The sequence below is a fragment of the Aotus nancymaae genome, unplaced genomic scaffold (genome assembly GCF_030222135.1).
Source record: "Aotus nancymaae isolate 86718 unplaced genomic scaffold, 86718_ANA_hifiasm-v0.15.2.pri h1tg000040l, whole genome shotgun sequence".
Taxonomy (NCBI): Eukaryota; Metazoa; Chordata; class Mammalia; order Primates; family Aotidae; genus Aotus; species Aotus nancymaae.
In genome coordinates, this window is record NW_026988454.1 from 83,229,382 (window position 1) to 83,245,525 (window position 16,144).

Sequence of the window (16,144 nt, forward strand, 5' to 3'; positions counted from 1 at the left end):
AGTGTGTTAGTCTGTCCTTGTATTGCTGTAAAGAAATACCTGAGGATGGGTAGTTTATAAAGAAAGGAAGTTTAATTGGCTCACCGGGGCAGCAGATAGCATGGTGGCAGATGATTTGGGAGCAGGTGCATCACATGGCAAGAACAAGAGCAGGTAGGATGGAAGTGCCAACTAAATCTTGCATCAACTTAGAGCAAGAACTCATCACCAAGGGATGATGCTAAGCCATTCATGAGGGATCCACCCCTATGATCCAAATACCCAGCAAGACCCACCTCCAACGCTGGAAATTACATTTCAACATGAGATTTGGAGGGGACAAACAGCCAAACCATATCAAGGAGAAACCAGCAAGGAAATAGAAAAGGAATGACCAGAGAGATAGGAGGAAAACTGTGAGAATATGATAGACTGAAGTCAAGGAAAGAAAGTATATTGAGCCCTAGAGAATATCGCCTGTGTCAAATGTTCTAATAGGTAAGATGAGGTCTGAGAATAGACCATTGATTTAGCAATGGTAATTTCCACATTGCCAAATTAATTTTATCATGTCTAAAGTTAAAACTCTTTGTCTTCCACATGTTTACTTTCTGGGTTATGTCTATCTAATTGCCTAAACGTTGGAATCCATGCATCTCTTACTCAGAATTCTGTGCATTTTCAGCTATTCTAGGGAATGAAAATCAATTCAAAAAGGCTGGTAAGATTGTTGAGTAATTTTGCAAGATTCTTTTAAGTTGTACTGAGCAGTTTGAGTTTTATTCTATAAACGATCGAAGGTTACAGATAACATGAAAAGGTTTATATTTACAAAGATAAATCTGGGTTAGAAATGAAAGCAAAAGGCCATAAGATACAGACACAAAGAAAAGTTTCTGGAATTTCCCTATCTTAGTTATTTTTAGGATGAGTGTTACATTCCCTTACTTATTTGCTGTGTGTCATTTCCCTTGGTTATTCAGTACTGCAAGTCAAAGGATGGAATCTTTCTTCTAACATATTTACTATTAAACTAAATCTATAGTGGTGTTTTCATCTCTTTTAAAATAGGGATTAAGTCTCTTCAAGTGTTAAAGAAAACTGTGCTTTTTCAGCAATGATGTTAATGTTTCAATGATATTAATTAAGTTTATGGTTCTTTATTCTCTGAGATATTTAAGAATATTTCTTGGCTCGGTGTGGTGGCTCACACCTGTAATCCCAGCACTTTGGGAAGCCAAGGCAGGCAGAGCACTTGAGGTCAGGACTTCAAGCTCAGCCTGGCCAACATGGTGAAACCCTGTCTCTACTAAAAATACAAAAAAAATTAGCCGGGCATGGTGGCATGTGCCTGTAGTTCCAGCTACTCAGGAGGCTGAGGCAGGAGAATTACTTGAACCTGGGAGGCAGAGGTTGCGGTGAACTGAGATCACACCACTGCACTCCAGAGCAAGACTCTGTCTCAAAAAAAAAAAAAAAAAAAAAAAAAAAAAAAAAATTAGCCGGGTGTGGTAGCAGAAGCGTGTAATCATAGCTACTCAGGAGATGGGGTTTCACCATGTTGGCTCGGCTGGTCTTGAACTCCTGACATTGTGATCCACCTGCCTCCTCTTCCCAGAGCGCTGGGATTACAGGCATGAGCCACCGTGCCCAGCCATTTTTGTATTTTTAGTAGAGACAGGGTTTCACCATGTTGGCCAGGCTGATCTCAAACTCCTGACCTCATGATCTGCCAGCCTCATCCTCCCAAAGTGCTGGTATTACAGGTGTGAGCCACTGCACCTGGCTGAGACTCTGTCTTAAAGAAAAAAAAAAGAACATTTCTTAAGTCTTTTTTAATCAGATGTTTTCTATATAACCTAAAAGTACTTTATATTTGGTTGAAAATATTTAATTAGATTTCTAAGTAGCTATTTCACGGCTTTATGGGATATAGATCTAATTATGTCCAATTTCTACAGGTATCTTCTCTTAATGGATCTCCAAGATAGAAATGAAAAACTCTTTTATCGAGTGCTAACATCTGACATTGAGAAATTCATGCCTATTGTTTATACTCCCACTGTGGGTCTGGCTTGCCAACAATATAGTTTAGTGTTTCGGAAGCCAAGGTATGTCAACTTTTATTTTAAATGCAACTTGTGTCTTTATTTTTGTAAGTTTTTTGCAGTAATTTAAAATTTTATATTATTATTTTAAAGTTGACAATGAAATTATATATATGTATGATGTACAGCATGTTTTGAAACATGTATACATGGTGAAATGGTGGAATCAAGCTAATTAGCATATGCATTATTTTACATTCTTAATATTTATTTGGGGTTAGTACAATAAAATCTACTTTTAGCAATTTTCACGTATATAATAAATTATCCTTAGCAATAGTCACTAGGTGTCTTTAACTCATTCCTCCTGTTTAACTGTAATTTTGTATCCTTTCATCAGCATTTCCCTAATCCTGCAACCCACTGCCCCTACCCTTCTCCTATCCTCTAGTAACTACCATTCTACTCTCTGCCACTATGAATTTGACTATTTTCGGGTTCCACATATAAGATCGCGTGGTATTTGTCTTTCTGTGTCTGGCTTATTTCACTTAACATAATGTCCTAAAGGTTCATCTGTATTGTTGCAAATGACAGAATTTCCTTCTCTTTAAGGCTGAGTGGTGTCCTAGGGTATATATGTACCACATTATCTTTATCCATTCATCTGTTGATGGACTCTTAGCTTGATCCCATATCTTGGTCATTGTGAATAATGCTGCAGTGAACATGGGAGTGCAAATATCTCCTAGACATACTGATTTCATTTCCTTTGGATACGTACCCAGTAGTGGTATTACTAGATCATATGGTAGTTCTATTCTTAATTTTTTGAGGAGCTTCCATACTGTTTTCCATAATAGATGTACTAGTTTACATTCCCACTGAATAGTGAATAAGAATTTCCTTTCCTCAGGATCCTTGACAAATCCTTATCATTCATCTTTTTGAAAATAGCTGTTCTAACAAGTGTGAGGTGATACCTCACTGTGCTTTTAATTTCAGTTTCTCTGATGATTAGTGATGTTGAGCAATTTTTCATATACCTGTAGGTCATTTATATGTCCTCTTTGAGAACTGTCTATTCTGGTATTTTGCTCATTTTAAAAACAGGTTATTTGAGTTCCTTATATATTTTGAATTAATCCCTTGTGAGGTCTATGGTTCACGAATATTCTCTCCTATTCCACAGTTGTGTCTTTACTCTGTTGACTGACTCCTTTGTTATGCAGAGCTTTTTAGTTTATTATAATTCCATTTGTTTATTTTTGCTTTTACCTATCCCACTGGGGTCATATCTAAAAAAATCATCACCCAGACCAATATCATGTAGCTTTTCCCCTAAATTTTCTTGTAGTAGTTTTACAGTTTCAAGTCTATTCAAGTACCTATTGAGTTGATTTTTTAAAATATAGTGTGAAGTAAGGGTCTAATTTCCGTCTTCTAACATATGGAAATCCAGTTTTCCCGTCACCATTTAATGAAGAGACTGTTGTTTCACCATTCGTATTTTCTTTTCACTTTTGTAAAAAATCAGTTGACTGTAAATGCATGGATTTATTTCTGAGCTCTATTCTGTTTCATTGGTCTCTGTGTTTGTTTTTATCCTGCTACCAGGCTGTTGTGATTACTATAACTTGCAGTACATTTTGAAATCAGGTAGTATGATACCTCTAGCTTTGTTCTTTTTGTTCAAGATTGCTTTGGATATTTTGAGCCTTTTGTGATTCATATGAATTTTTTGATTATGTTTTTCTATTTCTGGGAAAAAATGTCATTGGAACTCTGATAGAGATTGCACTGAATCAGTAGATCTCTGGGTAGTATGGTCATTTTAATAATATAATTCTTCCAATCCATGAAATGGAATATTTTTCCATTTATTTGTGTCTTCTTCCATTTCTTTCATCAATGTTTTGTAGTTTTCAGTATATAGATATTTCACCTCCTTGGTTAAATTTATTCCTCAGTATTTTGTTTTTTGGTGGCTATCATTATTATTATTATTGTTTTGAGACAATATTATGCTATCTAGAGTATAGTGGCATGATCTCAGCTCACTGCAACCTTTGCCTCCTGGGTTCAAGTGATTCTCATGCCGCAGCCTCCTGAGTAACTGGGATTACAGGTATGCACCACCACACCCAGTTTATTTTTGTATTTTTAGTAGAGATGGAGTTTCACCATGTTGGCAAGGCTGGTCTCGAACTGTTGGCCTCAAGTGCACCCACCTTAGCCTCCCAAAGTGCTGGGATTACAGGCATGAGCCACCACAGTTGGCCTTGGTAGCTATTATTAATGGGATTGCTTTTTTGATATTTTTGGATAGTTCATAGTGTATTTGAAACATTACTGACTTTTGTATGTTGATTTTGTATCTTGCAAATTTCCTGAATTTGTTTATTAGTTGTAATAGTTTTTTGTGGAGTCTTTAGGGTTTTCTATATATATGATCATATTGTCTGTAAACAGAGACCATTTAACTTCTTCCTTTCTAATATGGATGCCTTATTTTTTTTTTCTTTCACTTGCCTAATTGCTTGCCTAAGTACCAAATTTTCTCTCTAGATTTAAGATTTGGCCAGGTGCAGTGGCTCATGCCTGTAATCCCAGCACTTTGGGAGGCCAAGGTGGGCGGATCACAAGGTCAAGAGATCAAGACCATCCTGACCAACATGGTGAAACCCCATCTCTACTAAAAGTACAAAAATTAGCTGAGCATGGTGGTGCGTGCCTGTAGACCCAGCTTCTTGGGAGGTTAAGGCAGGAGAATCACTTGAACCTGGGAGGCGGAGGTTGCAATGAGCTGAGATCGCACCACTGCACTCCAGCCAGGCAACAAAATGAGACTCCTTCTCAAAAAAATTTAAGATTTAAGATAATGGAAAGTATTTCTAAATCAATTTGGATTCCCTTTTACAGATAGTAAATGAATTTTTTTGTTGTTTTGAAAGAAAGTAATTGACCGGGCGCAGTGGCCCATGCCTGTAATTCCAGCACTTTGGGAGGCCAAGGAAGCAAATCACCTGAGGTCAGGAGTTCAAGACCAGCCTGGCAACATGGTGAAACCCCATCTCTACTGAAAATATAAAAATTGCTGGGTGTGATGCTGGTCACCTGTAGTCCCAGGTACTAGGGAAGTTGAGGTAGGAGAATTGCTTGAATCCAGTAGGCGGAAGCTTCCGTGAGCAGAGATTGCACCACTGCATTCCAGCCTGATGACAGAGTGAGACTCCCTCTCAAAAAAAAAAAAAAAAAAAAAAGGAAAGTAATATTCATGATAATTAAACTTACCTTTGATATGCTAATTGCCACTATTTTATATATATATATATACACACACACACACACAAGTTAAAGATTCCAAATTTTTCTGAAATGAGAATATTACTTTTTAAATTAAGTCGAAATTAAATGATCTTAAAGTAGCTCTTTTGTTCTTTTCCTTAAATGAACTGGTATTCACCTTTGAGGTGCATAAAATATAGAATACAATTTTTCTGGCACTATTTATTCATTACATTAGTTTCAATACTTTCTGAAACGAGAAACTATTGAAATAAATAAATATTAATACTTTTAACAACAGCGACAACAGAAGGTCAAGTTGAATATGTCTGTGCTACTTTTGGCTCTGAATTTAAAAATAAAAAAGAAATGTTTAAACTATGTACCACAAACCCAAAAGCCTATTGAAAGTACTGTCCTTAAAAGGAATATTTCAGGGGCATTATCTGAAAGTTATATTGAATGTGGATTTCATGTAGCTGTATTGATGTAGTGGTAATATTTATCATACTTGTGCTGCATTACTCTTTGTATAAAGAAAAGAGTTAGCCACATCATCCCTTTGTATAAAGAGAATAATTAGATAAGTATCTATAGATGATCTAAACTACATTAAAAATGTGCATTGATACATATTAGATGTACATATTTTGAGGGTATATGTGATAATTTAATACATTCATATAATTTGTAAAGATAAAATCAGTGTAATTGGGATATCTATCACTTTAAATATTTATCTTTATGCTAGAAACATTTGGATCATCTTCTTCTAGCTATTTTGAAGTATACAATAGGTCTTATTTCTTCTATCAAACTGCATAATAAACTACATTAACAGCACACACCCATGTTATATTGATATAATAGCTACATTAACAATGACTAAATTTTTTTCATGGAAGAACAAGAGTTAGAATTTACTGTTAATTATATTTCAAAGTAATTGTTTTCTGGGTATATAAGAGTATTGTTTTAACTATACAAATAGATATTCATTACTGAAAAAAATAAGAAATAAAATATTCAGAAGGAAGGAACTTAAAAATGCCTAATGTTGTCATACCAAAAAATCCTGACAGACACAATACAATTTTCCTTATAGATGAAGGAATTATACTGTATAAGCTATTTCTTGCCTTACTATAGGCAAGAAACCTACATTATTTTTCTTATAGATGAAGGGATCATATGATATAAGCTATTTCTTGCCTTACTGTCTTCTCTGAGGAATGTATCATAAGCATTGATGCATGTCCAAAAATATATTTCTACATAAAGAAAGAATCTTAATAAAAGCATAATAAAAGGCTATTTTAAATTCAAGGATGTTTATTGAAATTCTGTTTCTGTGAGATACTAAGTACTAACAATGATAAGAAATGTAGAAGAGCTTAAATGAAGTATTTGGGTTGAAGTTGATTGAAATCTCAATAATAGTTTTTTTTTTATGGCTGAGCACAGGGGACTTTATTGATGGTACATGACAAGATGGGGCTCTCTAGGCTCCTCCCTCTTCAGGGGGTCTGCATGGAAACTGTGAGGAGGGGAGATTCTCAGTGTAGTGGGGCACTGAATGTGGCAGGGACTCCCCAGCAGTGAGGGCCTCTGTCTTCCTGTCATGCTCTCACTGGGGCTGGTGGTTTGGGGGTCTTACTCCTTGGAGGCCGTGTGGGCTGAGGTCCACCACCCTGTTGCTGCAGCCAAATTCATTGTCATACCAGGAAATTAGCTCAACGAAGTGGTCACTGAGGGCAATGCCAGCCCCAGCATCAAAGGTAGAAGAGTGGATGTTGCTGTTGAAGTTGGAGGAGACAACCTGGTGCTCATTGTAGCCCAGAGTGTCCTTGAGGAGGCCCTCCGACACCTGCTTTGCCACCTGTCATCATATTTGGCAGGCTTTTCAAGATGGCAGGTCAGGTCCATGACTGACATGTGGGCAGTGGGAACACAAAAGGCCATGCCATTGAGCTTTCTGTTCAGCTCAGGGATGACTTTGCCCACAGCCTTGGCAGTGCCAGTAGAGGCAAGGGTGATATTCTGGAGAGTTCTGTGGCCGTCACACCACAGTTTCCCATAGGGGCCATCCAAAGTCTTCTTGGTGACAGTGATGGTGTGGACTGTGGTCATGAGTCCTTCCACAATACCAAAGTTGTCATGGATGACATTGGCCAGGGGCACTAAGTAGTTGGTGGTACGGGAGGCATTGCTGACAATCTTGAGCTGTTGTCATACTTCTCATGGTTCATACCCATCACAAACATGGAGGCATCAGCAGAGCGTGCAGAGATGATGACCCTTTTGACTCCTCCCTGCAAGTGAGCCCCAGCTTTCTCCATAGTGGTGAAGATGCCAGTGGACTCCATCATGTACTCAGTACCAGCATTGCCCCATTTGATTTTGGAGGAATCTTGCTCCTGGAAGATGGTGATGGGATTTCCATTGAAGACAAGCTTCCTGTTCTCAGCCTTGATGGTGCCATGGAATTTGCCTTGGGTAGAATCATACTGGAACATTTAGACCATGTAGTTGAGGTCAATGAAGGGATCACTGATGGCGACAGTATCCACTTTACCAGAGTTAAAGGCAGCCCTGGTGACCAGGCACCCAATACGACTAAAACGGTTGACTCCAGCCTTCACCTTCACCATGATGTCTCAGGAGTGTAGTTGGCAATGAATGAGGAGATGTGGCTGTATGTTGAGTGGGAGGAGCAGAGAACTGCAACAATTATTTTCTTGAGAGCTTTTACTATGTTAGATGGTTTTCTCAGGCTTAGGATACTTTGGTGTTTATATATTCCAAGAGAAGAGACAGACATATAAAATAAGTAAATTGTCTAGAATGTTTGAAGGTGATAAATGGTATGGAGAAAGAGAACAGGAAAAGGGGGATCAGGGATGTCAGTTGCTTTGCAGGAAGCAGTTGTAATTTTAAACAGAGTGGACAGTGTAGGTCTCATTGGAAGATGATATTGGAGAGTTAGGGAGGGAGTCACGTAGGTACAAGTGGAAACATTCCAGACAGAAAGAACAGCCAATGCCAAGGCCCTCAGTGGAAACATGCCTGGAGACCAGGAGCAGCATGGAAACCAGTGTGTCTGGAGTGGAGCGAGCGAGCGAGAGAGAGAGAGAGAGTAGATGAGTTCACAGAGATAGGTCAATGAGGGGGTGTAGATCTTAGGGTTTCCTGTAGGCTATTTTGAAGAACATTGGCTTTTACTGTTAGCTAAATGTAAAGCCCTAAATGGTCTTATGCAGTTACATGACATGAGCTAATTTTTTAAAAAGAGCATTTTGGTTGCTGTGTTCAGAATAGACTAAAGAAGCAAAAGAAGAATCAGGGAGCCTTGTTAGGAGGCTATTACAATAAACCCAGTGAGAGATAATGGTGGCTCAGATTAGGAAGGTAGTAATGGAATTAGAGGTAAGTTTTAAAATCCAGATTCTGGATAAAAATAAAGACAGTCACAAGGACTTTCTGTTGGACTGAAGTCTTCCTAGAGTAGTGATTGAAAGTATGGGCTCTATATAGAGTAGGTAGCCTATTTTTACTTACTGGTCTTGCCACCTGTTGTTGTAGTCTGGTGTAAGGTATTTAACTTTTCTGTGCTTCAGTTTCCTCATCTATAAAGTGGGAGTAATACTACAGCCTGCTGTATCTTATCCATATTTTTAAATTCCAAAACTTTGAAAACAAATCTCATTTTGGACAAAATGTAAAAAAATCTCATTTTGGACAAAACCTGATGTTATCTGAAATCACTGGTAGAAGTACCAAAGACTATATATAGTCTCATCAGCCAGCAGTAAACTGGATTTATAAGACTATAATAGTTTGTTTATCTCAGTGTCATTTGTTTTTCTGTAGATGTATTAATATATTTGATTATGGGGGCTTTCTTAGAAATAAATACATTTATATATATAAACTTATATAAGTATATATTTGTGTGTGTGTGTGTGTGTGTGTGTGTGTGTGTGTATGGAGGGGATGGCTAGGGATGGGAAGAGGAAGAAATGGGGAAGAGGGTAGAGGTAGGCGAGCATTTGTGGCAAATGCTTACAAATATTGAATCTAGGTAAAGGTATTGGTTGTATTATTCTTTCATATTCTTTCAACTTTTCTGTAATATTTGAAATTTAAGTAAGTGAATGCTTTACTACTAGAGAAAGCAAAGTTTCTAATTCCATTTTGGTATGATCTCTTCTTGGCAGTTTTCTGTCATATTGCAAGTTAGTATGTATATTTCATTGAATGTTTGATAATTTTGAATTTTTCCGGTAAGATAATTATGGCTTCTCCTATAATTATAAAAAAACTGTTTGAAATTATGTTATGTAGCTTAAATTTAGGTGTTGTATTTAATTAGAAAGGGAATTGTGGATGTGTGAATGATGAATCTTCCATTAGCATATAGATGAATTTTATTTTTAAGCCAAAATGGAAAAATGTCTAGTAAACCTTATATACTAAAACAGCAGATATTTTAAAACATTCAGAAGGTACAGATGAGAATTATACCTTTTATTCTATTAATGCTTACTGTGTATGATTTTGGTGGTAGCACTTAGGAACATAGTGAAAATTAAGGGTTAGTAAGTACTTCAAGTACTGAGCTTAACATAGTTACAGTTATATCTTTTGATAATACTTTTAAATATATAATGCTGTGATACTCTTCTGTGGCTGGATGTTTTTTAATTTTGAATATGGCATTAAAATCTTGCTAGGTATCCAAAAATAAATTCTCATATGAATAACCCTATTTCTATTTTTTTCCTAAATGACTGCTGGAATATTCATTTATTGGTTTTGTGTGGAATTTCTCTTCTCTTTGGCATAGATACTTTGTGTGAGTTTTTAAGCTGTCATAGATAATCATTTTTAAGAATATTTTTGGGCTTGCTTAGATTGTCTTGTTCCCATGTGCCCATACCATTTTAATTCTTGAAGAATTTCCAGAGTTTGGTAGTGCAATCTGCTTATGTCAGTGTGCCTTATTGTGATTAATTTGTACATAGAGGTGTGATTTTTGGAAGCTACAGACAATTTTTTTTATATTTTTGCAGACTGCTGAGCTTCTTTGTTACTTAAGTTACCTGTATTTTGTGAAACTTTTTCAAAGAAAAGTTTTGTGCAAATTGATAATGCAGGTATATGTAATGGACAGCTGAAGCAGATTAATACAATTTCTTTGGAAATATTTCTACTTACTATATTTTTACACTGCCTTTTCTAAGATTTATCTCCCTCTCTGAGTTCTGATTAGCTACATATTATTATACCATATATTTGGAAATTATTCATGTTCCTACTTTTGATATTTCTAATGTTCTATCAAGATATGCTTGATCTCTCTCTTTTTTTTTTTTTTTTTTTTTGGTATTTTACCATTCATTTTCTCTCAACTAAATTGTAAGCTTCCAGAAAAAAGGGATTATATTTTATAAATTATTCTTGTATTTTTCATGCTATTTAGACTTAATGCCTGGTTGGTGTTCAATTAATATATGTTCCTTGCTGTCTCATAGAAATAATAACTTAGAATTACTTTATTCATTCACTCACATAGAAAAATATAAAGTACTCATATGTTCTTTATTTCTCCTACTGTTTAAACATATTATTCTAACAGGCAAATTCTCATAAATAATAGATATTAAAGAAATTGGACACACTCCAAGGAATCAGACTGTGAGGACATGAAATATTATTATTATTATTATTATTTATTTTTCATCTTTGAGATGGAGTTTCACTCTGTCACCCAGGCTGGAGTGTAGTGGCACAGTCTCAGCTCACTGCAACCTCTGTCTCCCAGATTTAAGTGATTCTCCTGCCTCAGGCTCCCAAATACCTGAGATTACAGGCATGTACCACCATTTCCAACTCATTTTTGTTTTTTTTGGTAGAGATGGGATTTCACCATGTTGCCCAGGCTGGTCTTGAACTTCTGGGCTCAAGAGATCCACCCGTCTTGGCCTCCCAAAGTGCTGGAATTACCACTGCACCTGGCTTGAGTCACTCATCCTTATACAGTGCACCACTGATTTGATTTTGGCAAACAGAATGAGCTAATACAACAGTTTGTTCATGATAGTCTTTTTTAAAAAAGCATTTCCAAAGTGTGATTAGAGTAGTACTGTTGGTTCACCAAAAAATTATAATGAAAATAGTATTCAGTACTCAAATTAATTGGAGAAAAACGGAATTAATGAAATCAGACAGGATTCTTTACGGCAGAGTTTCTCAGAGTAATACCTTCTTTGTGAGTGTTTTGGATGGTGAGAAATAGATTTAATAAAGAAGTATATGTAGCCTAATTCTTAGTACAACGTAGATATTCTCAAATGGTGGTTATTGTTACTGGTATTATTTTAATTCTCAGGTTTCTTGATGATCAAATAGATTACCAAGTTTCAGAATATTGGAATATTTGAGAGAGAGAGAAAGTTCATTTGGGGGGCCAGACATGGTGGTGCATGCCTGTAATTTGGGAGGCCAAGGCAGATGAATTAGATTAGTTTAACAGTTCAAGACCAGCCTGGGCAACATGGTGAAACCCCATCTTTACAAAAAATACAAAAATCAACTGGTGTGGTGGTGTGTGCTATAGTCCCAGCTACTCAGGAGGCTGAGGTGGGAGGATTGCTTGAGCCTGGGATGTCGTGGCTGCAGTGAGCTGTAATTCCAGCACTGTACTCTTTCTAGCCTGAGGGATAGAGCATGATCCTGTCTTAAAAAAAAAAAGAAAATTTATTTTGGGACATGCTAACTTTTAAATGTCTTTTGAACTTCTAAGTAGAAGGGTCTAATGGTCAATTAAATGTATGGATCTGAAACTTAGTAGATGAGGTACTTAAAATGTCCTAACATTTTAACTTGCATATTATATTTGCTGTGCAAATGGTATCTGTTTTGATTTTGGCAGTATCACACATTGTCAACAAGAGTAATTGTTAAAAAGAATGAGTCAATAAAATGTTCTATTATGCTGCTTTATGTCTTCCTAGAACATTCTTTGAAAAATACATAAAAGAAAATATTAAAATCAGCCAAAACAAAATATTAAAAGATTTTTTCTACATTTAACAATATATTTTTATACTTATTTCCTTTAGTATCCCAAAACTATTTGAAGTAGAGTATTCATTATTTAAATTGCGGGGACTAAGCTTTCTTTATCACTTAATATATAATTTCATGTGAGGAAGTATATCTTGTATACCATCGTGACCATGATTAGAAATGGAGATATATACAAATATGAGAGTCTAAATAATGTTTACTTATATGGAAACATATAGTCTCTGGAGATGTATAGCCAATAGTATTGTCTTATATGATGAGGGTGTCAGTTTTAATATTTGATTTGTGAAATAGCAAGAAAAGAAACTTAAGAAGACTAACTGTAAAAAGAAACCTTCCCAAAGCTAATACTTCTTTAACCAAAGAATGTTCTCATTGTATGGTGCAGATTATAATTATACTATCGAAGGAGAGATTAATAGAATAAAACTTTTATGTTATTCTTGCTTTATAAATTTTCTCTTGTTTTAAATCTACCTGGCTTTTTTCCTATATCTATAATGATATACTGTATAGTATGGTGAGTTTACTTGATTAAGGTGTAAGTATTTCAGTAACTCAGTAATTGATTGTAAAATGAGCCTAAGTTGTTTATGGAAAAGAAACATAATTTCACAGCACTTTTAATAAATGCAAGTTAAATTTTTAATGCTTGAAATAAGACTGTGGCACTGTCTTAGTCAATTTGGACTGCTATAATAGACTACCATAAACTGGGTACTTTATCAGTGACAGAAATTCATTTCTCACAGTTCTGGGGAAGCTGGGAAGTCGGAGAGCAGGGTGTCAGCATGGTTGTGTTCCAGTAAGGGCCCTCTTCTGGGTTGCAGACTGCCAGCTTCCTATTGTTTCCTCGCGTGACAGAAAGCAGAGTGCTCTCTGGGGTCCCTTTTATAAAGGGCACTAATCATATGACTTAAATCACCTCCCGAAGGCCCCATCTCCTAATACCATCATATTGGGGGTTAGATTTCAAAATATATTAATTTTGGGGGTCACAAACATTCAATCTATTGCAGGAACTTTCAATAATTTAATGCAATTCTACTTGTTATTTGACAGTCACAATGTAAACTGCCAGGTGATTCAGTGCCCCGAAGTTAGTAGACATGCCTTGCTGTCCTAGGTCCTCTCACTCTGAGACATGTGCAGCTAGGCTTTTTTCATGGACCAGAATGGGAGTTTCTGGGAAGGGGTGAGTGAAGGTCCTAAACCTTTAGGTAGTCCTGGATACTAGAGCTGTTCAGGTGTACCAGGACTATTCTTAATTAGATTTGCCTTTCTTTAATTATACTGTTTTAGAATCTTAAGGAATATCTAGGAAACTTTTGAGAACTAGGGAATATTTTTGACTTACAGTTCTGGTTTAGTGTGTGACTTTTATTTTCTACTATGTTATAATTGTCTGCATCTCTAGAAATTCTCTTAAACATCAACTATTTGATGTTTAAGAGGGCAACTAGCTTTTAATGCTTTGAGAAAAGTGATCATTTTAATGTTCAATATTAATAAAATTTTCACTATCTGTAGTAATAAGCCTTTGATTTTGATTTATACTTATTCTATAATGTTATTTGGTCCATTTATTTCATTTCCTTTGAAACTGGCTGAAAAATACATGCTGTAATTTTTTTTCGAAGAAATGAAACAAGTCAGATGGAATGTCTGGACAAGTTCGAGTCTTAACTGTTACCTTAGTTGATTTTGTAGTTAAAGATAATTATTTATTAAAAGTTGATTTTTATTTATTATAGATATATAGATGATGATTTCTTAAATTACTAATTTGAACCAATTATTTTTTCCAAGTAGAATAATATTTATGAAAATGTATATATAACTTGTGCTAACTAGGAGTGAGGTAGAGTATCCTATATCTTAAGTACTGGAAATTGAGCAAGTGCCCAGAAATAGTTTAAAACACCAAACTATCTTCTTTCCTAAGCATTGCCTTAATGAGGAAAAATTTGGAGAATGGAAAAAATGTAGACATGTTTCAAACATCAGTTCTTTACATCAAGATCTAAGGGTTGTCTAAATTTGTGCATAGACATATAAATCTTTTTAGCAAAGCAGTGAAACTTATCTTTTACTGTAAAAAGCCATTAAAAATATAAAGTAACAGTTCATTGAGTCTCCATATTCATCTAGAGATTTTAAATATGGAAAAGTTGAATGGAAATTTAGTTTAGGATCCAAAAATAACTTTTCTACAATCTGTGTGGTATATCCAGGTGTTTTGACTTAAGTTTACACTAGCATTTGGAGAATTATGAAAAATGGGCAAGTTTTATCTCAAGTGGTATTTGTGGAAGTCTGTTTATTTGGGCATTATTTCTTCATCTTTAAGAAGGGTATTTATTTTTAAGGAAGATTATAAATCTCACTCTTCTTTACTAAAAATAAAGAAATTTTTAAAAGGAGGTATAGTTCTTATATCACTTTGCGTCCCCTTTCCAGATCACATCTGGAATACCGTGTTTATTTTTGCATACCATATTTTTGAAGTGTCATGGCTACTCAGAGGAAGTGACCATAGTAGTGACAGTTATTGAAAACTTGTTGTGTGAGAAATGGTGGAAATAGGAATGTTTAGCCTAAAAGGAAAGACTTGAAAGTTAAGCCTTCAATTATTTGAAAGATTTTCATATAGAAGAAAATGTATGCTTGCATATAGTCTCAGAATGTAGAACTTAAATCACTAGATGAGGTTTAAAGCCACATACCCACAACCATGTCATCTTTAACAGAGTCGACAATTACAAACAATGGAGAAAGGACTCTCTATTCAATAAATGGTTCTAAGATAACTGGTTAGCAATATGTAGAAGATTGAAAGAGAACACCTTCCTTTCACAGTTAACTCAAGATAGATTAAAGACTTAAATGTAAAACCTGAAACTATGAAAAACTAGAAGAAAACTTAAGAAATACCATTCTCGACATTGGCCTTGGTAAATAATTTATGGCTAAGTCCCTAAAAGCAATTGCAACAAAACAAAATTTATATATATATATATTTTTAAATTGCACTTTAGGATCTGGGGTACATGTGCAGAACATGCAAGATTGTTGCATAGGTATCTATATGGCAATGTGGTTTGCTGCTTCCATTCCCACATCACCTATATTTGGCACTTCTCCCCATGTTATCCCTCCTCAAACTCCCTACCCCCCATTGTCCCTCCCCTGTTCTCCCCCAACACACCCCAGTGGGTGATGCTCCCCTCCCTGTGTTCATGTGTTCCCATTGTTCAATATCCACTTATGAGTGAGAACATGCGGTGTTTGATTTTCTGTTCTTGTGTCAGTTTGCTAAGAATGATGGTTTCCAGATTCATCCATGTCCCTACAAAGGACACAAACTCATCGTTTTTGATGGCTGCATAGTATTCCATGGTGTATATGTGCCACATTTTCCTTGTCCAGTCTATCATCAATGGGCATTTGGGTTAGTTCCAGGTCTTTGCTATTGTAAACAGTGCTGCAATGAACATATGTGTGCATCTGTCTTTATACTGGAATGATTTATAATCCTTTGGATATATACCCAGTAATAGGATTGTTGGGTCAAATGGAATTTCTGTTTCTAGGTCTTTGAGGAACCGCCACATTGTCTTCCACAATGGTTGAACTAATTTACACTCCCACCAACAGTGTAAAAGTGTTCCTGTTTCTCCACATCCTCTCCAGCATCTGTTGTCTCCAGATTTTTTAATGATCGCCATTCTAACTGG

At 35.8% G+C, this 16,144-nt stretch overlaps 1 protein-coding gene across 3 annotated transcripts in view; it reads left to right on the plus strand.

Annotated features, from left to right (window-relative positions):
* ME1 (malic enzyme 1) overlaps positions 1 to 16,144 on the plus strand; it is a 216,514-nt gene that overhangs the window by 32,410 nt on the left and 167,960 nt on the right. For 2 of the 3 annotated variants that reach the window (XM_064360881.1, XM_064360882.1), the window contains exon 3: positions 1,941 to 2,090. The exons of the other annotated variant lie outside the window; for it this stretch is intronic. In XM_064360881.1, coding sequence (XP_064216951.1) covers positions 1,941 to 2,090 — 150 coding nt within the window. The remainder of the gene's footprint in view (positions 1 to 1,940; positions 2,091 to 16,144) is intronic. 3 annotated transcript variants of the gene reach the window in all.